Source organism: Pelodiscus sinensis, chromosome 15, assembly GCF_049634645.1.
Source record: "Pelodiscus sinensis isolate JC-2024 chromosome 15, ASM4963464v1, whole genome shotgun sequence".
Lineage (NCBI taxonomy): Eukaryota > Metazoa > Chordata > Testudines > Trionychidae > Pelodiscus > Pelodiscus sinensis.
Window position 1 is genome coordinate 30933931 of NC_134725.1, and position 21379 is coordinate 30955309.

The 21379-nt window shown below is 47.0% G+C and overlaps 1 protein-coding gene across 4 annotated transcripts in view; it reads right to left on the bottom strand.

Annotated features, from left to right (window-relative positions):
- DNAH10 (dynein axonemal heavy chain 10) overlaps positions 1 to 21379 on the bottom strand; it is a 201463-nt gene that overhangs the window by 7383 nt on the left and 172701 nt on the right. For 3 of the 4 annotated variants that reach the window (XR_012896005.1, XM_075898516.1, XM_075898517.1), the window contains 5 exons: positions 13347 to 13501; positions 6109 to 6292; positions 4984 to 5184; positions 1063 to 1272; positions 579 to 674 (listed from right to left, as the gene is read on the bottom strand). Coding sequence is in view for 2 of the 4 variants with exons in the window: in XM_075898516.1 (XP_075754631.1) it covers positions 579 to 674; positions 1063 to 1272; positions 4984 to 5184; positions 6109 to 6292; positions 13347 to 13501 (846 nt within the window). In the remaining 2 variants the exon portion in view is untranslated. Of the gene's footprint in view, positions 1 to 578; positions 675 to 1062; positions 1273 to 4983; positions 5185 to 6108; positions 6293 to 13346; positions 13502 to 19710; positions 19915 to 21379 lie in introns of those variants that run through there. The other variant, XR_012896006.1, reaches the window with a different exon arrangement.

Consider the following 21379-nt stretch of genomic DNA (forward strand, 5'->3'; position numbering starts at 1 on the left):
GTTAGTAGCTAAGGCTGTAGAGCAAACTCACCAGTCTCTCAGTACCCCGGGTTACATACTGCTCCCAGCTGAGGAATCACATCCCAAACTTCAGAGACCTCCCAGAAGTTCATCTTAGATGAGCCCCCCCACTAGTAACACTGATGGGCCTTAGTCATTACCAGGCAGCATTGAACCTGGGAACTTTGGAGCTAAAAGCACTGTCTCAATGCTCCTGGAATACATAAATATCCCGTCATACAGTCCATACTCTGGCACTGGCTTTTTGTAAAGGTAATTCTTTGCAGCTATTCTTCATGGTGCTTTTCAACAAAGGATTCTGAGAGTTTTCTGATCTGCAATTAAGAATCCCAGCTTCTCCATGGTGTAGGTAAGTGTTATGTCCCTTTTTCACTGAGGCAAAGTGATTAAGTGACTTACTCAGGGCCATGCAGAAATTTCTTGGAGGAGCCAGGACAGAACCTTACCCCACTTTGCTTGAAGATATGATAGATCTTTTTGCAAGTGTTGTCCTTCTTCGCATGATTTTTTTTTTACCATCAGAGCTACTTAACAACCACACTATTGTATGCATTTACCTCTCCAATGAGATACTTGAGACTACCCCATGGAATTTTGTCATCATTTTGCTGGTAGGCTTTGGTCAAGTACGTATTCAGGATTTCCATGCACACCTAGTAACAATTTTTACAACATGGTGGATGAGAAGTCACAAATTAGTCACACAAGAATACAGACTTATTTAGCCATCACACGATTCTAATTTATACATCAATTTACACATTTTCCTCAAAAAACAATGAAAATTAAGTCTCAACAAACAGGCAGCGGGGGTGGGGGGGAAATATAAAGAGGGTGGATCAGTAATCTGGTTTATTATTCTCAGTAATCCTGATACTGGTTAAAATTAACCTTATAGACTCATGGGGTTCACAGTGTCTGTAATGACAGACAAAGGAGAAGCACGGTAACTTCCTGTGAAAGGGAGGTTGGATAGATAGCACATTTGCAAAGGTAACGTGTGTAAACTCAAGACAAGGACTATTAGCATTTATTTCTTACCTGGAAATCCGATTCATTAAAATCATATGGTACATTCCAGCCAATCTTCCCAAACTTCCTTCTCTCCTGGACTACAGCATGGAAAAATGCTAAGACATAGACCAGAGATTTAAATGCGCCATGTGGGCATTGCTCAATGGCTTCATGGGGAATTTTGAAGTAGGTGGCTCGCATATTCAGTTTCAGTCCATTTGGAGGTTCTGTTACAACCTAGCAAAAGGAAAAAACCTGTCAATTGTTTTGAAAATTGCTACATAAAGTTATGAACATTACACTTTTGCTCTATACTTCATGTTAAAAATATAAAGAGCAGTTGTATATTATTTCAATAACAATAGTAATCGTTTATTAGGTATGCTTAATTGTACTTTGAAATATAATTCAAATATTCTGAATGACACATTTTAATTAATTTTGCCTTAGGAGAAAGGTAAAGATTACAAGTCCTATATCCTGCAGATGGCAAAATTGAGGCATAGACAGATTCTTAGCTCAAATGTCACAAAAACCCTAACTTGGGCTTGCAAACCTTAGGCTGAGCACACAAAGTAGATATCTGCAGCCTTAAATTGACGATATACACATATCTATTTTTTTCAGCTCTGGGATTAAGCCCTGCCTGTAACGAATGTTTTAAAGAGGTCATTGATACAGTAGAAATCATATCTGAACCAAAGACTGTGTCTTAAATGTCACTCTGCTATTCTAACATCCATCAGAAAAAAAATGATTATTGGCACAGCAATGATTTATAACCACAGAAATAAAGTCATCACAAAAAGAACATTAGCACCACATCTCTGGCATGCTGTTTATAAATAACAAGATCACCTAGCTGGTGATTAATGCTTCATCCTTATTTAGCAGCTGGAAACATTGTCCTATCGAATGTTTGCCCATTGACAATGTTAAGCAGCTAGAAACAGATCTCTGTTCTTGTAATGGACAGGAGGAGTCCTGAGCAGCACTTGGTGACTAAGGGGTTAACTCAGGTACCTAGCAAAGGTGTTGGCCAGGGGGCCAGGAGAACCAATTGAGATAGAGGGTTGAAATTTGAATTGGATATAGATTCCTTGCCTGCTTTCTTTGTGTGGGAGAGATAAATGAGGAGGTGAGAGACACAAAATGATTTAAATATAGGCAGGAGTACTATGTCTCCAAGGAATTTGGGGCATGGGAATGGACTGAACAAAAGGTATGTCTACATTGCAGGGGTTTTCCGGGATGCAAGGGGTGTCTGCCATGTCTAAGGAATGCATTTGCTCTTCTGCTTTTTTTAGCGTAAGAGCAAACATGCTCTTTCGGGGAGCCCTTTATACAGCTGGTCCTCGAGTTATGAACGTGTCGACTTACGACCGTTCGCACTTACGACCAACCTTCCATTAACCCCATTACAGCCAGTCCCTGACTTACGAATGCACCATCCGCTCTTACAAACAATGCAGCCATATTTAAAAGCATGTATTCCCGACCTAAGAACAAATCAAGTTACGACCAGGTATTTGGTACGTAACCCATTCATAAGGCAGAGACCAGCTGTACCTCATTCTACAAAAAATAAGGGGTCTGCTGAAAAAGGAGGCTTTTCTGCCATTTGGCCCCATCTAGGCTGGGCCAAATGGTGGAAAAAGCCTCTTCCTGAAAAGTGATTGGAAAAAGCTATGCAAATTGCAGAGCGCAATTTGCATAGCTTTTTCTGAAAAAAATCTATAGTGTAGACCTAGCCAAAGAGAAAATTGGAAGTAAGTAAAGGGAAAAGTGAATCCAGTCACGTTCAGGGTAATTTTTCTTTATTTTGTGGTTTGATTTGAACTACTCTGTATGAATTATACTTCCCATCCCCATTTGCTTTGTGCCCAGAGACTTTTCTCTGTATCTTAATTTGTGTTCCTTAGTTGCTCTGTAACATCTAGCAACCAAGTATGCTTTATCAAGTTTATCTTTTGTTTTCTAATAAAAATCACTTCTTTTAAGGTAATGATTTTATTCTTGTGTCCTGGAAGGTCTGTCTGACTGTGTGTATCTGCATGCCTCAGACTGAGGCAAGGGTGGGCAATAATTTTTTCCCAAGAGTCACTTCAAAAATTTGTGAAGTAGCCCTGGGCCACCCCGTGAGGGGCGGGGTCTAAACTGGAAGGGGCAGGGCTACCCCACTCCCAGACCATGATTGGTCTGGGGATGGGCAAACCCCTTTGCCCTCCCTTCTCACTAGGCATACATGCCCTGGAAGAGGCTTGGCAGGCTCCTCCACCCCCAGGCCAATCAGGGCATGGGGCGGGAGAGCATGGGAAGCCTCCTCTCACCCTGCGAGGAGCCTGCAGCACTTCAAAGTGCTGTGGGCTCCTCGCAGGGCTGGGGAAGGGCGAAGGAAGCTTCATGCAGCTCCCCTGCTCCCAGGCCCTAATTGGCCTGAGGGCGGGGGAGCCAGCAGGGTTTCCGCGGGCTGGATCCACCCGCTTGGCGGGCCACGTCTGGCCAGCATAGGCCCTTTTGCCCATCCCTGGACTGAGGGGTCAGCAACCAGAGACTACAGCTTGTTTTTCTCTTTTCTTTTTTTCTAAGCTCTTTTGCGGCAAAAGAATTTGGGGTTCCCCCAGGGGTGGTTTCAAGTGTTCACCCATGGTTTTATGGATAAAAAAGCACTTGAAGGTGGCAGTGATTCCCCAAAATCTGTGTATTATGATTCTGGGGGGAAGTTTTTTGTAACCAGTGCCTGTAGAGGCAAGGTTTTGAAGCTCTCTTGTAGGCCCCCACCTGCAGAGCGCCAAAGTGGGGAAAAGCTCTGACAGCTCTACATTTTCAGCATTACAGAACTGACAGGAAGTATTTCGGTGAATCTGAGTATTTCTAATCCATTCATCACAGTGGTGTCTGGGTCCAAAGGGCATTTACAAAGGTCTTCACTATTACTGATGGAATCATAACAAAATGTATGCTTAAAAGTAGTGTCAGATTAACGCTTCTCTTAAGCTTCTTTCACATCAGTGAAAACTCACCATCTGGACAACCAGAGGATGAAAATAGATTCTTGCTCACCAAGTAAAAAATGCAGCATACTATATTCAGGCCAAATTCCCACCAAGGTCAATCAGTTTTCCCAGAATAAGGTTTTGTCAACACTACCAAGTTTTGTCACCAAAATATGTTTTTTGGGGACAAAACAGTGAGAGCATATATACTGCCATGTGACTTTTATCCAGAAAAATGTCCAGTTTCGGTGACAAAAAAGCTTCCATCCCTGCAAGACACTTTTTTCTTTTCCTCTTGCTTTATTATTAACAAAAGAGCTAGTTCAGACTGCTTGTGGTTTGTCAACAGATATGGCCTCCAGCAGTATCCCACAATGCCTTTCCCAATTGTTCTGCTTAATGATTTCTCTGCTGCCCTTAAGGTATGTACGCTCTTCTTTCAAAGGTCCAGGAAGTATCTGACAGCTGAGTGTGCTGCTCCCTTTGGAGAACAAACAAAGAGCAAATCAGTGGAGTGCTAGGTACAAGGCAGGAAGACTGCTGCTGCAAGGAGAGGGAGATAGGCTGCTGAGATTCCTCAGGAGAGACAACTCGCAGACTTATTCATGGGGCTGCTCCAAGCAGCTGAGGAGGCTGTAGGAGAACCTGGGACAGGAGAGAATCCCACGATGCACAGGGATCAGCTCTGCCTTCCCACAATACTGCACCATGGGATACATATTCATAAGTGCATTGCTCACACTGCCAATCATGGTGCCCCTACTGTGGACATGATCTTTTGACAGAGGGAGCAAGTGCAAACGCCCTTTGGCAGTTAATGTTTTGTCAACTTCTGGATGTTGACCTAAGTTTTATCTACAAAATGGTAGTATAGACAAGGCCGGAGTGAGGCATGTCATGAATAAGAGTGGTATGTCATGTCTTCTGCTGGTGTTTCACGCCTGTATTGTACCTTTAAAGACTTCTGAAGTATTCCAATGGGAAAGCCCTGGATAGGGTCAGTAGTAAGCCACAGGCGGAAATCTGGATGAGACTTAGTAATTCTCTCCAATGCTTTCTCCAAATCAATCAGCCATTTCACCAAAAGATGACAGTTTTGCAACATTAACCATTGTCCACGAGCCACTGCATTTTCCAGCAACTGAAGAGCAACCTGTATCAATGAGATGCCTATGAGTAAAGTTTGATTTGATCTGGAAAGTGCATGGAATCTGAATGATATAGTGCATCCAACTGGTTCTTCATCACAAGAAAACAGAGCAATTTCTTTCTTTCTTTTGCAATAGAATTCTCTTGGCACACTTGAGGAATCAAATATATCCAAGTACACCATTGTCCCATTTCTCAGAGTCTCACAAGAATACCTTGTGCTATGAGAGATGCTCTTTTATTCCATTAATTATTTTAAAAATAAAAATAGCACAAAGCTTTCAAACACTTGAAAATGGCAATACAATAATTTTGGTCCATTAGAGTGGGGTTTTCAAAAGAACTTAACGCAGCTCTCACTGACCCCAAAGGGAGGTTAGACACTTATTTCAAATTATAGCAGAGTAGCTAGATTCCGAGTGCTTTTGAAAATCCCTCCAGCCATGATAGAGCAGGGAAGCAGGAAAGGTAAAAAGAAAGGACAGAACAACATCTTGTTGCTTGCAGATACCAAATATGCAGCGATGACTTTCCTACATGGAGCTGCAGGGACACTGACTGAAATCTGATGGCATGGATATCTGCACCTTCTCAACCTCAATTCTTGTTTTGCTACAGGTGAGAGAGCAAATCTGAACCTATCTTTATTCAAACAACTAAATCAACTGACCAGACCACTGCCTGCTCTCCTTTTACACAAAGTGGATGGGCGCTCCTAGGATGGAAATATTTATGCCAATTCCCACCGAGCTTGCTTGTTTTTAATACGCCAAGTAAGGCTTTCCCCAAAGCCGGGGACTGTTGGAACAGATGCAAGAACAGACTCCAACTGTCAGGAATGAGATTGGCAGCAGTCACTAAATAATGTAGGGAAGACAGCAAAATACATGCCATTCCATTGAAATGTACTTCAGCACAACAGAACTACCTTTTCTTGTCCTTGTCCCATTGCGAGGAACTTGAGTCGATTCCCTCCAAAGCCTGTCCGATCAGCCAGTTTCATGAGGTCACTGGCAGGGTCAGAGCCAGGACTTAGGATAAAAACAATGGGCGAGGTAGGTGTGCTCTGCTCAAAGATAGCTTCAAAGCTGATCACTGGAGGCTGAACATATCTGGTGGGGAGTACAATAAATTGGTACACTAATTTGCATAAGAACATAATTTACACAAAATATAATGTAAAAGTCAAATGAAATTAATCAAAATGATAAATCTGAAGTAAAATATTTTTACCTTTTCAAAACAAAATGTTTCAACATCATCCAAACAAACCAAGAAACTCAAAAGGGTCGGTTACTCACCTGGTGCAGTAACTGGAGTTCTTTGAGATGATTGTCCCCGTGGCTGCTCCACCTTGAGGTGCACTAGCGTTGCTGCTCCTCTAATCAGAGACTTTTGACCTCAGTGCCCCCCAACTGGCTGCACACACAGAACGCTAGCGCGCAACATTTGAAACGGCTATCCTGCACACACAGCTATCTACCTCCTCAGTTCCTTCTCTGACCCAGATATAGTTGGATCCAAAGCAGAGGGGAAGAGGGTGGCTGATGGAGCACCCACCGGGACAACCATCTTGAAGAACTGCAGTTACTGCACCAGGTGAATAATTTTCCCTTCTTCTTCAAGTAGTATCCCCATGATTACGAAGCAGTATTCCTGCTCAGTGGTGGGCACTTAGTTGAATTCAACTCGGTAACTGCAGGAATCGCTCAGCTAAAACGGGTATCAGTATCCGCAAACAATTGGATGGCATAGTGCTGCATGAAGGTGTGTACTGAGCCCCATGTGGCAACTTTCCATATCTCTTCTGCTGGTATGCCTCAAGGAAAGCTGTTGGTGCTGCCATAGCTTTGAGGAGTGAGCCCATATGATTGATAGGGGCTCCTTTTGGAATATGTTGTAAGGTAGATGTATGCAGCCTGTTATCCATTTAGACAATCTTTGTTTGAATCACAGAATCCTAGGGCTGGAGGAGACCTCAAGAGATCATCGAGTCCATCCCTCTGTCCAAACCAGGACCAACCCCAACTAAATCATCCCAGCCAGGGATCCCAGCAGGGGGCTGGACTTGATGATCTCCTGAGGTCTCTTCCAGCTCACGGATTCTATGATTCTATGATGGAGATTTTATCACCTCCCTAGGTAACCCATTCCAGCACTTCACCACTCTCCGGATCCTAGTGAAATAGTTTTTCCTAATATCCAACCTAGACCTCCCCCACTGTAACTTGAGACCATTGCTCCTTGTTCTGCCATCCGTCACCACTGAGAACAGCCTCTCTCCATCCTCTTTGTAACTTCCCTTCAGGAAGTTGAAGACTGCTATCAAATCCTCCCTCACTCTTCTCTTCTGTAGTTTAACATGCCCAAATCCCTCTGCCTTTCCTTGTAGGTCATGTGCTCCATCCCCCTAAATCATTTTGGTTGCCTTCCGCTGGACCGTCTCCAATGCATCCACATCCTTTGTATCGTGGGGGGCCCAGAACTGGACACAATTCTCCAGATGTGGCCTCACCAGTGTCGAATAAACGGGAATAGTAACTTCTCTAGATCTGCTGGAAATGCTCCTCCTAATATGCCATTAGCCTTCTTGGATACTAGGGCACATTGTTGACTCCTATCCAGCTTCTCATCCACTGTAATCCCCAGGTCCTTTTCTGCTGAACTGCTACTTAGCCAGTCCATCCTCAGCCTGTAACAATGCTTGGGATTCTTCCATCCAAAGTGCACGACTCTAAACTTGTCCTTGTTGAACCCCATCAAATTTCTTTTGCACCAATCCTCTAATTTTTCTAGGTCATTCTGGACCCTCTCCCTGCCCTCCAACATATCTAATTCTCCCCCTAGCATAGTGTCATACACAAACTTGCTGAGGGTGCAGTCCATACCCTCATCCAGGTCATTAATGAAAATGTTGAACAAAACTGGCCCAAGAACGAATCCTTGGGGCACGCCACTTGAAACCAACTGCCAACCAGACATCGAGTCGTTAATCACTACCTGTGAGGCCCAACAATCTAGCCAGCTTTTATCCACCTTACAGTCAATTTATCCAATCCATACTTCCTTAACTTGCTGGCAAGAATATTGTGGAAGACCATATCAAAAGCTTTGCTAAAGTCAATGTATATCACATCCACCGACTTTCCCATGTCCACAGAGCCAGTTGCCTCATTATAGAAGCTAATCAGATTGGTCTGGCATGAATTGCCCTTGGTGAATCCATGTTGACTATTGCTGATCACCAGGGCTCGACAAATTATGGAAAACCCTACTTGCCAGACAAAAAAGGGACTCGCCACTCCCACCCCGAAAAGTGTTTTTTTAATGGCATAAATTCCTAATAAGAATAAGAACAGTAATTACTAATAAGTTATTAATAAATATGTTATAAACCTCTACCTTTTCCCTTTGCTGCCATGTCTCCTCCCCTTGCTCCATCAGCTCCCCTGGTGCCTGCTGCCCCCCAACCCCTCACCCACCTCTGCTGTCCTGACTCCTACACTTCTCACTGCTCCCAGCCTTCCTGAGACCTGCCGCCCTCCACCTACCCTTCTCTCCCCCTGTACCCACTCCTCCAGTAGCCCCAACCTGATCGTGTGAGCTGCTCCTCCTCATCCCCTCAAACACCTGCCTCTACAAACCTGCCCTGCGTCTCTCCTCTGGTCCCTCCCCTGCCCATGTCTGTCCTTCTGTTTCACTCCCAGAATCCCCTGGCACCTGCACCTTCCCTTAGCCCTGCACCCTCCTGGGTGCCTCCCCCTTCCCTCACTGCCCCTGCCCCCTTTGCTTTCTTTTTCCCCTGATACCCACCCCCTCACCACCCTCTACCCGTTTCCCTCATGCCCCTCTGCACCCTCACACATGACTTGCTCCATCCCTGTCTTCCTCATGCCCACCTCTTCTTTCAAGCCTTCTCCCAGCACCTCCTCCTCCCCCCTCTAGCCTCCAGTGCCCTTACACTCTCCTTGCCCAGTATCACCATGTCTCCCCTCCCACTGACACCTCCTCTCCTGCCCTTTTCCTCATTGTCTCCATTTGGCCCCCTGGCATTTGTCTCTCCTGCACCCCATCCCTTGGTGCCTTCCCCTTTCTTCTTCTTCTTCTCCTGACCTTCCTCCCTTCCCCTCCCTTCAGCACAAGCCCCTGCCCCATATTTTTCCCCTCCCCTTCCTTCTCCTCCCCTTCCCTCAGCACAGCCCCAGCCCAAGCCCCACCTGGCTTCTCCCTTCTACTTTGCGGAGTTGCCAGAGCCTTTTTGAACCCAGCGGTCACCTGCCATGTCATCAGGACACCATGTCACACCAGCATCCTGGCTTCTGCTGGCGTCCCACCCTCTTGCTCGCACCCCGCCTCCTTGCTCCAGAGCTGCACACAGGCAGCCCAGTGCTGAGAATCACCGCACTTCCCCCTTCCCAGAGGAGCTCTGCTCCTCCACTGGCAGGCGGATCGGATGGGGCCACGCCGTCCGTAGTACGGGCTTTGGCCAGCCCATCACAATGACCCACTGGGCCAGTCCGCCCCTGCACTTGCCAGCTGGTAAAATCTACTCGCCCCAGGCAAGTGTATTCGTCAAACCCTGCTAATCACTTTCCCCTCTTCCAAGTGCTTCAAAATGGACTTTTTGAGGATCCCCTCCATGATTTTTCCAGGGACTGAGATACGGCTGACTGGTCTGTAGTTCCCTGGATTGTCCCTTTTTTAAAGATGGGCACTACATTTGCTTTTTTCCAGTAATCCAGGACTTCTCCAGATATTGGTGAGTTTTCAAACACAATGGCCAAAGGCTCTGCAATGACATTTGCAAACTCTCTCAGGGTATGTCTACACTACCACCCTAGTTCGAACTAGGGTGGTAATGTTGGCAACTGGAGTTGCAAATGAAGCCCAGGATTTGACTTTCCTGGACTTCATTTGCATAAAGCCGGGCGCCGCCATTTTTAAATGTCCGCTAGTGCGGACTCCGTGCCGCGCAGCTACACGTGGCACAGACTAGGTAGTTCGGACTAGGCTTCCTAGTCCGAACTACCGTTACTCCTCGAAGCCTAGTCCGAACTACCTAGTCCATGCTGCGTGTAGCTGCGCGGCATGGAGTCCGCACTAGCGGACATTTAAAAATGGTGGCGCCCGGCTTTATTCAAATCAAGCCTGGGAAATTCAAATCCCGGGCTTCATTTGCAACTCCGGTTGCCTATATTACCACCCTAGTTCGAACTAGGGTGGTAGTGTAGACATACCCCCGAGTGTGTCTACCTGCCAGGCAGTTCGCACTACTCAAGGGAGGGTATGTGGAGGAGGGGGCAAAATGGAACCCCCAAGCAGACTCACTCCTCTGCCAGGGTCTGTAGGGTCTGCATATGCCCCGGTCAGTCCCACTCCTCCCCCCGTTCTCCTCCCCATTTCCCAGTCAAGCCCTGCTGCCCCAGTCCAGCCCTGCTTCCGGTGGCCAGTTCCCCCCGCCTCCCACCAATCTCCTCCATCAGCCCTGCTCCCCCAACAGCCCCCCCCAACCAGCCCAGCTGCCCCCATCCAGCCCTGCTTCCCACAGCTGGTTCTCCCATCCCCTTCCTCCTGTTCTCCCTTGACCAGCCCTACCGCCCCTGTCCAGCCCTGGTTCCTCCACCTGCCCTCCCCGATTTCTGCTGGACAGCCCCACTGCCTCCAACCCTGCTTCCGCCACCTGCCCGCCTGCCCTCCCCCATCTCCGTGGGACAGCCCTGCTACCCCCAACCTTGCTTCCCTCCCCTGCCAGCCCCCCCCATCTCCGGACAGTCCCGCTGCCCCCAACCCTACTTCCGCCGCCCGCTTGCCCCTTCACCCCCCCCCCATCTCTGTGGGACAGTCCCGACTGGGAGGCACTGCTGTAAAAAGTTTCTGAGTAGAGGTGCAGTGGTGCTGGCACACCTCAAGGTGGAGCACTCATGGGGACACTCCTCAAAGAAGAACTATTTGTTTCAACTCCTTACCCCAGGGGTGTCCAAACTTTTTTCAAAGAGGGCCAGATTTGATGAAGTGAACATGCGTGAGGGCCGACCATTTTGCCTGACATTCTTTGAACCATTAAAATTAAATGCAAATTAACTATTTTATGCAAAGTGTATTGCAAACGGCATACTTTTCATTTTGTCACATGGATGACAAATCTAAACAGGTGTTAAATCACTCTGCCTTTCATATCTGAAGGCCAGATGAAAAAAAAAAATCCAGGAAGCTGAAATATATGTCAGGAACATTGTAAAGTACATTACATATTATTGGTAATAAAGGTTGTCTGTCAACTTTTAAGTTCAAAAAATATGAACAGGAACATAACACCAAGTATACATGTTGTGTCCAAATATATTTATAACTGATTTAGACCAACTGACATTAACTGAGATTTTACAATGTATTCATCTCAATACATATGGATTCGTTGGGGGCCATAAAAGATAGATATTGCCAAATTACCTGGGGGGCCGTATTAAACCGGAACACGGGCCACAATTGGCCCGCGGGCCGGACTTTGGACATGCCTGCCTTACCCTAACCCCCTGCCAATTTTGTCAAAATTGACACATTTCTATAAAATATTCTGCTAAGGCTGCATTTTCCTTCATCAATTTTTTTTCCAATTACATTATAACAACAGGTCAGCCTTAGCCCATTTTATGTATACAGGCAGTCCCGGGTTACGTACAAGATAGGGACTGTAGGTTTGTTCTTAAGTTGAATCTGTATGTAAGTCGGAACTGGCGTCCAGATTCAGCCGCTGCTGAAACTGATCAGTTTCAACAGCGGCTGAATCTGGACGCCAGTTCTGACTTACATACAGATTCAACTTAAGAACCCCAGGCATCCCCAAGTCAGCTGCTGCTGAAACTGATCAGCGGCTGATTCCAGGAAGCCCGGGGCAGGGGCTTCCTGTAGTCAGCCACTGGTCATTTTCAGCAGCTGCTGCTAGGGGACACCTGGGGCAGAGCAGCTGGGGTGCTGCTGGGTTGGTCCAGTGGCACCCAGAGCGGCGCTACGGGACCAACCGGCAGCGCCCCAGCTGCTGTACCACAGGCGTCTGGAGCAAAGCCGCGGAGCACGGGGGCAGCGGGACAGCCCAGACGCGCCGTGGCTATCCTGCTGCCCTCGGGCTCCGCGGCTTTGCTCTGCTCTGCTCCCCGTCCCCCAGGTCTGCAGACCAGGGGGAGGGGGAGCAGAGTAGAGCAGAGCGGCGGAACGCGCGGCCAGCTGACAGCCCAGACGCGTCTGGGCTGTCAGCTGGCTGCGTGCTCCGCTCTGCTTTCCCCCCCCCCCCCCCTCATGGTTTGCAGACCAGGGGGAGGGGGAGCAGAGCGGAGCAGAGCAGAGCGGCAGAACGCGGGCCAGCTGACAGCCCAGACACATCTGGGCTGTCAGCTGGCCGCGTGCTCCGCTCTGCTCCCCCCCCTGCAGATCAGGGGGAGGGGGAGCAGAGCAGAGCGGAGCGGAGCAGAGCAGAGCAGAGCAGAGCGGCAGAACGCGCGGCCAGCTGACAGACCTGCTCGAGACCAGGGAGAGGAAGTGCCCCGTTCGTAACTGCGGATCCGACGTAAGTCGGATCCGCGTAACTCGGGGACTGCCTGTACTTTTAATGCCAAGGACACTGGCCCTAAGACAGCTGCAGCTCCAAAAATGTGTATATCTTTGAACTTATAAATACCAACTAAAACAGGATCCTTGCAATTATTGAAAAATAAAATGTATTCAGTCTGATACAGAACTTTTAACTATGCATTAAGAGACTAAATGCAAGGAGAAATATACATGCATATGCACTAGAATTAGCCCAGGAACCCTCTGGATAAAAGGAGGGGCTCATTATACACTCTTTGCTCTCCTATGAGTAAATCTTTCCCATATGTATTTTAGTTTAATAAGGAAGCACTGGACAGGAGACTCTTTTGTATAATTTTTCCCACTTTACAGAGATTTTTCAATTACCATCTCCTTTTGGTTTACTTTTCAAAGATCTCAACTCAAAAAAGCTTGTTAGAATCTAACACAATTCGTTGTTCATTCATATTTAGGTTTGTATCCATGAAATATCAGCCTGCAACAAGTACTTAGCAATTGATTCAGGTTACCTCCAACTTTTTTTGGTTCTTTTAAAACTGAGAAAGATTCTGGATAAAAAACAACATAATAGCAACTTACTTCTCATCCATTGTCAGAGTGACATAGTCAGTAACTGCACGATATACGCGGTCTACTCGGAAACACCGTAAAAGCAGCAACTTCTGAAAATACGTGAGACTGTTTTGGTATTGCATAGGAAATGATGTTTGTTCTAGGGCATCAAGATCATACCACTGAGAAATGAAATACAGCAGAGAACATAAGATGATGATCAGATGGACAAACCAACCAAGTTTACTACAAAAGACAAAGTCAATCTGATAAAAAGACTGTAACAAGAGAAATGGGGAAACAGAAGTCAGAAAAACCAATTACAAAAATAAATTAGAAAAAATATTAAATAAATGCCACAAGTCAACTTTTCAGTATACAGGCAGTCCCCGACTTACGTGGATCCAACTTACGTCGGATCCCTAGATACGAACGGGGTGAGGCAACTCCCGCACATGCGCAGCAGCATTCCCGGGGCTCACTCACCTGGGTCCTAGGATCCTCCTCCTCCTCGGGCCGGCTCCGACTGGGGTCCCGCAGAGCTGCCGGGCAGAGGAAAAGTGCCTCCCCACGCCCGCTGCCTCCCCCCCCCCGCAGTCTCGCATCCTGCACGCCTCCCCCCTCCCCCCCCTGCCAGCAACAGGCTGCTCCCTCCCCTGAGCAACAGGCTGCCGAACAGGAGACAAAAGCAGCCTCTCCGCCCCTCCTCCCCCTATACATGCTGGGCTCCCTGGGCAAACAAAGACTCCACCAAAACAAACAAAGTGCTGGCCTCATTGTGTTAGCAAAAAAAGGACCCTCCTCCTAGAACCCTGGGTGGTGTGTGGAAAAAAGCTATTAGCTCAAAGCATGGTGCAGAGCTGTTTGGTATTTGATGAGTTACTCCTTTAGTCCTGAGTTTGTCACAGGGACAGAAATAGATGTGAAATCTTCTGAACAGGGGAACAGACAGCAAAACAAACATTAGAGGGGAGTTAACCTTTCCCTATGCTATCCAAAACTAAAAAAAATGTTTGGCTAGAGTTTCCCCTACAATATGTACCAGTTCCGACTTACATACAAATTCAACTTAAGAACAAACCTACAGTCCCTATCTTGTACGTAACCCGGGGACTGCCTGTAATACATATCTGGCCAATGCCATCTTCACACTTTGATTTTATGGCATTTCTCATAAGATACAAAGAAATGAGGTCACATGCTCAAGACAAATAGATGATGCAGAAAAGATGAATCAGAGATTCCTATTTACTCTCTCACATAATGCAAGAACAGACAGTTAGTGAAATTAAAGTTAGCAAATTTAAAACTGATAAAAGAAAATATTTTTATACATGCAAGTACTCACTCCCACAAAAAGATAAAGGCTAACAATTTAACAGGATTTAAAAAAAATGATTAGATGTAAAATCCTGACACTGCTGAAGTCAATGGCAAAACTTTCATTGACTTCACCGGAGACAGGATTTTCCACTAGATATTTAACCAGAAAACAAGAACATCCATAGTTATAGAATATAAGATATTTTAAAATCTTTAAACCCCTCATACTTCAAGGAATAATCCAGTCACAAACTGCCTGGGGTCAGGAAAAAAGTTCCCCAGATGTAGGTTATTTCCTACTTATTAGTTATCTGTTTCCTGAGCCTTTCCCGGAAGCATTTGGTACTGATCATTGTTGAAGACACAACAGGAGGCTAAATGGCTGACTGAGCTGATCTAATGCAACAATTTCCATGTTTCTATGTAGATCATGCAATTATCCCACAGCTTTAAAAGAAACATCCAGTCAAGGAATTAAAAAGGAAAATCCAGTAACCCTGTGATGGGGTGTGATCACAGAAATCCCCTTGGGATTGTTCCCCTGCGCGCTGACCATGCCATTGACACCCACTTTCCTCCTCTCTGGAATGCCTGATCATTCTGTCCTTCTGGGTCAGATCCTCTGGTATCCTCTAGGCAAGGCACAGAGTTGAGGTAACTGCCCCCCTGAAGAGCAACAGACACTGAAGCAGTTCAGCTCCAAGAAGGCTCATCTATAAATAAGGTGACCATATGCCCTGTAAAATCCGGGACAGTCCCAGATTTTAATCTCTTGTCCCAGTGTCCCTATAAACACTAAAAATGTCCCAGAAACAGCTGCTGCAGCCTGAAGTGGCTGTTTCCCCTCCCCCTCCAGGAGGTAGGGGCTGGGCAGGGACTTCAGCTGGGTTGGAGGAGCGGGGAGATTCCAGGAACCGGTACTGGGCTAGAGGGAAGAGGTGCCGGGCGGTGGAGTTCAGATGGGCTATGGGGGGGCAGAAGAGTGGGAGGTGCTGGGCAGTAAACTCACCTGGGCTCCAGCGGGGCGGGGAGCTCACTGGGCTCTTGTGGGGGGGGGGGAGGTGCCGGGTGGAGAGCTCATTTGGGCTCTGGGGGGGAGGTGCTGGGTGGGGATCTCAGTTGGGATCGGGGGGGGGGGGGTGCCGGGCGGTAGAGCTCAACTGGGCCGAGGGGGGAGAGATGCCAGGAACCCAGAAGCTGGACTCAAGTGGGGGAGTGAAGGAGGGGCAGGGAACCAGTGCTGGGCTCAGCAGGTCTACAGGAAATGTTGCTCAGCTGTGCTGTGGGGGAGGCAGATGGGGAACCATCATGGGGTTGAACTTGGCTGAGGTTTGGGGGGAGGCAGGGAACAGGGCAGCTCAGCTGGACTAAAGGGGAGGTACAGGGAACTGGTGCTAGGCTCTGCTGGGTTGTGCGGGGGTGGCCTTTGGGGAAGGTGCAGGGAGGGGAGGTGCAAAGAAACACAGTGGGGAGGGGACAGCAGCAGGAGGACTGAAATGACCTTCCCTGGTCCAAAATATCCCTCATCTGGGACCAGTCAGGAACAGAGGGTGCCAGACCAGGGAAGTCCAACCCCTACCTAAGTCCCCTCCTTGTACCCTCCCTCCTAGCCAGACACCCTACCTCCATCCACTCCTGCTTTCTCCCCCTGGCCAGACACCCTCCTCCAACCCAGACCTTGCAACCTCTGCTTCTGCACTCTACCTCCCACCCAGACTTTGCAACCATTTCCCCATCTGACTCCTCCTCCCTCACAGATCCTGCACCCCATCCCTATCCCACTCATTGGCAGCCCTCTCACACACTTTGAACCCCTTATTTTTGTCCCCACCATAGAACCTCAGGGGGTCCTTAACATTCCTCAGAAAAGCAAATCTAGCCTATGGGAAGCCCTGAACCTCAGTCCTCCCTGTCCCTTTGCCTCATCCCGTGGAGCCCCAGAGGAGTCAAGTGTCTCAGTTGGGGGCCACCTTAGTGATGGTTGAGGTTTTGGGAGGAGTTTTTTTGTTTCTCACTTGTACGGTCTCCATCTGATTTTTCTGTGGGTCAGTAGCCTCTGACCAAAAAATACATTGCCTACCCCTGACATAAATAAAGAAAACACTGAAATCTTTTGTATTGGACATAAATTAATATTTTACTTTATTTAAAATGAAGTTTGATAAAGTAACATGAGAAAATTAAAACATTTAGGCTATGTCTAGACTACATCCCTTCCCTCGAAAAAGGAATGTAAATTAGACACTTCGAAATTGTAAATGAAGCTTAGATTTAAATTTCCCGTGCTTCGTTTGCATAATAGTGGCTACAGGGTGGGTTTTTTTCCAAAAAGGGGCTTTTTGAAAGAAAAAAAACGCTGTTTAGACAGGGATCTTTCAAAAATAAAACCCTTTTTTGAAAGATCCGTAATCCCAAAAAAATGAGATTGAGATTGGACCCCTAATGTGACAGTGTCCTCAGACCCTGGAACTGGGGTCAGGGTTAATTCAATTGCAGTATAGTTGCATGGTGGGGAGGGAGGTTCCTATAGTTCGAAAACCCATCCCTATTGATAGAAGACAGTGGGAGGAGTTTTTAGAGGGGTCATATGACACCACTCACTTCCAGTCACATGTACCTCTTGACTCCAGAAGTACTACTCCTAAGGGGAGGGGCTTCCTGTTGCAGGTGGGTGGGGCCTAAGGGATCAGGAGCATGGATAGTGGTGTTAGGGAGTGTGGCTAAGGTGTCCCTATTTTGGTGTCCGAAAATATGGTCACCATAGCTATAAATCAACGTCCAAGTACGACTCAAAACCCAAATAAATCTGTCTTAACCTGTGTAAAAGTTTTACACAGAGAAAGCGCCTACAATTAGCTCCCTTTATCAATGAAAGAGAGATATCCACAGTGGTTACTTCCTCCCCAACAACAATTTTTGCACTGGGCCTGATAATAAACAAAAGTGCTTCATTAAGTAGAAGAAGTTAGGATTTAGATGATTGCAAGTGAAAACAGTCAGATCAAAGTAAGTTACTAAATTAAAATAAATAGAAAATGCATAGCTAGTTCTAATCTGCTAAGAAACCTGTTACATGGATAACAAAATATTATCCAAAACAGCTATTCTCATTTCAGGTAAAAGCTTCAAATGAGAGTTGATCTTTTACTCTGACTTGGGGGCTATGGCTTCTTCAGAGTTCTTTGTTTCCTCCTAGAGTGGGCCAGGTAGATTCAAAAGACAGCTGAAGACAAAAGCTGATTGCTTCCTATTGCTTAAATAGATTTTCTCTCAGGACAGGAACCATTTGTTTGGCCTACCCCATTCCCATGAAATATACCAGGTTTAACATGGATTCCAGTACCAAGTACCATGTTTTTCTAGGACCAACAACCATTTGGGCATCCAGGACAAAGGTTAATTACAGGTCACTGAGTTGATCACCGAGCCATTAGTATTCTGGGGCATTAATGATGGCCCTCATTAGCACATTTAAAACTAAAAACAGATTTACACTTTATACTTCTAACTTTACATACAGGCATGATACATTCACAAAAACAGGATATATAGACCCACCCGTTTGTAACTGTGAAATGTATATGTTACTTGACCTATTTTGTCAAGTATTAAGCCAATTCAGAAGTCAATTCTCACAAAATATGGGGGGTGGTCCATATCAGACCTGTCAAACATTTTTAACTTCCTGAATCGTGTCTGATCATTTAATAATGGCAGAGGATATAAACTAAATCAGGGATTCCCAAACTTTTTGACACAGGGACCAGTAAATCCATTCACAAGCTTTTGGAGGACCAATAACATTCATTTGCATATTTGCATATTCATTAAGCAAATGATGAATACTCAAATACGTTGTTTCTGGTCCTCCCAAAGCCCCCAGTGCTAGCGTTAGCAAAGCTTTTGATACAGTCACCCACAATATTCTTGCCAGCAAGTTACGGGAATATGGATTGGATAAATGGACTGTAAAATGGATAGAAAGCTGGCTAAATCAAGGTTTCCCAAACTTTTTACTTTAGTTGGAACCCAGTTTTTTTAGTATTGTTTTTTGCAGCCCAAAAATATAAACACACATAAAAAAAGGATGAAAAATGAATAAATTTTCAGTGTTTCACCGGCTGCATCCTCCACCCAGCCTGGGTCAGAGCTTGGGAGACCCAACGCCGCATGGGCACTCCAGGAGGTGGGAGCAGGAGCAGATTGGGGGTAGGGTGTATGGCTAGGAGGGAGGGTGCAAGGAAGGGTAGGGTTGCCAGGTGTCTGGTTTTGTACCGGACAATCTGGTATTTGAGGGATTTGTCTGAGAAACAAATTGAGAAATTACCAGACATATAAAATGTCTGGTGTTTTCTAACTAGGTACGTTTTATTATAATTAGGTGCATCAGCCCTTAGCTGCGAACTGCCTGGCCGGTAGATGTGCTCACACTGCCTGGGTATGTCTACACTACCACCCTAATTCGAACTAGGGTGGTAATTTAGGCAACCTGAGTTGCAAATGAAGCCCGGGATTTGAATTTCCCGGGCTTCATTTGCATCTTGCTGGGCGCAACCATTTTTAAATGTCCGCTAGTGCGGACTCTGTGCCGCACGGCTACACGCGGCATGGACTAGGTAGTTCAACCTAGGCTTCACGAGGAGCAACGGTAGTTTGGAATAGGAAGCCTAGTCTGAACTACCTAGTCCGTGCCGCGTGTAGCCGCACGGCACGGAGTCCGCACTAGCGGACATTTAAAAATGGCGGCGCCCAGCAAGATGCAAATGAAACCCGGGAAATTCAAATCCCAGGCTTCATTTGCAACTCCAGTTGCCTACATTACCATCCTAGTTCGAACTAGGGTGGTAGTGTAGACATATCCTCCCTTGAGTAGTGCGAACTGCCTGGCATGTAGACACACTCAGGGGGTATGTGGAGGAGGGGGCAAAATGGAACCCCCAAGCAGACTCACTCCTCTGCCAGGGTCTGTAGGGTCTGCATATGCCCAGGTCAGTCCCGCTCCTCCCCCCGTTCTCCTCCCCATTTCCCAGTCAAGCCCTGCTGCCCCAGTGAAAGAGAAGTTACTCACCCTGTGAAGTAACGATTGTTCTTCGAGATGTGCCCCGTGGGTGCTCCACTCTAGGTGTCGGGTCCCGTCCCGGCGCCGCAGCTCGGAGACTTTTCATAGCCGTGCTCCCGCCGGCTCGCGCATGCGTGATTCACCAGGATAGCGTTCGCGCCTATGATCAGCCGCGCGCGAGCCGGCAACCGTCCATTCCTCTCATCCGCTCATCTGAAAGAGACATCAAGAAGAGAAATTTTCCCGGAGCGGGGAGGAAGGGCGGGTCGTGGAGCACCCACGGGGCACATCTCGAAGAACAATCGTTACTTCACAGGGTGAGTAACTTCTCTTTCTTCTTCGAGTGGCCCCATGGGTGCTCCACTCTAGGTGACTTCGGAGCAGTACACAGAGCAGAATCACAGCGCTCCGGAACCAAGACTATCAGCACGGTTTAGTACTGCTGTAGCCACGGAGAAATCTGAAGCAAAGTGTTCTACTATAGCATAATGTTTTATAAAAGTTTCATATGAAGACCATGTTGCTGCTCTACAAATGTCGCAAAATGACACTCCACTGAGGAAGGCCGTAGTGGCAGCCACTGCCCTAGTTGAATGAGCTTTAGGGCGAGAGGGGAGAGGCTTCCCTCGCAGCGAATGACACATCGATATACATAAGACTATGAGCTTAGAAATGCGCTGAGAAGTTAAAGGCTGTCCTTTTGAGTGGCCCGCTATCGCAACCAACAGACGGTCTGTTTTCCTAAAGCCCCGTGTTCTGTCGATGTAGAACGCCAATGCCCTTCTCACATCTAGAGTATGTAAGTGCGCTGCTTGAGTTGAGGTATGAGGTTTCGGAAAGAAGCACGGTAAGACCACCGGTTCATTTATGTGGAATTCAGAAGACACCTTTGGAATAAAGGCTGGGTGGGTCCTCAAGGTTACTGATTCTTTCGAGAAAACTGTGTATGGCGGAGAAGCCATGAAGGCTGCTATCTCACTCACTCTGCGAGCTGAGGTGAGGGCTAGGAGAAAAACCAGTTTGAGCGTAAGTAAGTGTAGTGTTACTGTTGCTAAGGGCTCGAAAGGGGGACGAGTCAAAGTTTGTAGGACCAGGTCCAGATTCCATGCGGGGGGGGGGAGGTCTCCGCGGGGGATGGAGATTCAAGAGCCCCTTCAGAAATCTCTTCGTAGTGGGGTGAGCAAACAACGAACTATCGCCAACCCTATGATGGAATGCATTAATTGCTGCCAGATGCACCCGTAGCGATGCAATTGTCAAACCGTTGTCATGAAGTTGCAAGAGATAGTCCAGTACACAAGGTAAAGGTGCAGAACGCGAGTCCACTTTATTGTCTGCACACCAGGTTTGGAACTTTGCCCACTTAGCTGTGTAAGCAATACGAGTAGATTGTTTCCGGCTATGCATCAACACTTGTTTGACTCGTTGGGAGCAGGATTGCTCGGAATCGGTAAACCAGTCAGCATCCACGCAGTGAGGTGTAGGACCTCTGGTCGCGGGTGACTGAGGAATCCGTTGTCCTGGGTCAACAGATTCGGAAGGGAAGGTAGAGGATATGGCACTTTCACTGACATCTGGTGAAGCGTTGAGAACCAAGGCTGGCGAGCCCATGCTGGCGCGAGAAGAATTACCCGAGCTTTGTCTACGTTGATCTTTTCAAGAACTCTGGGAATTAACA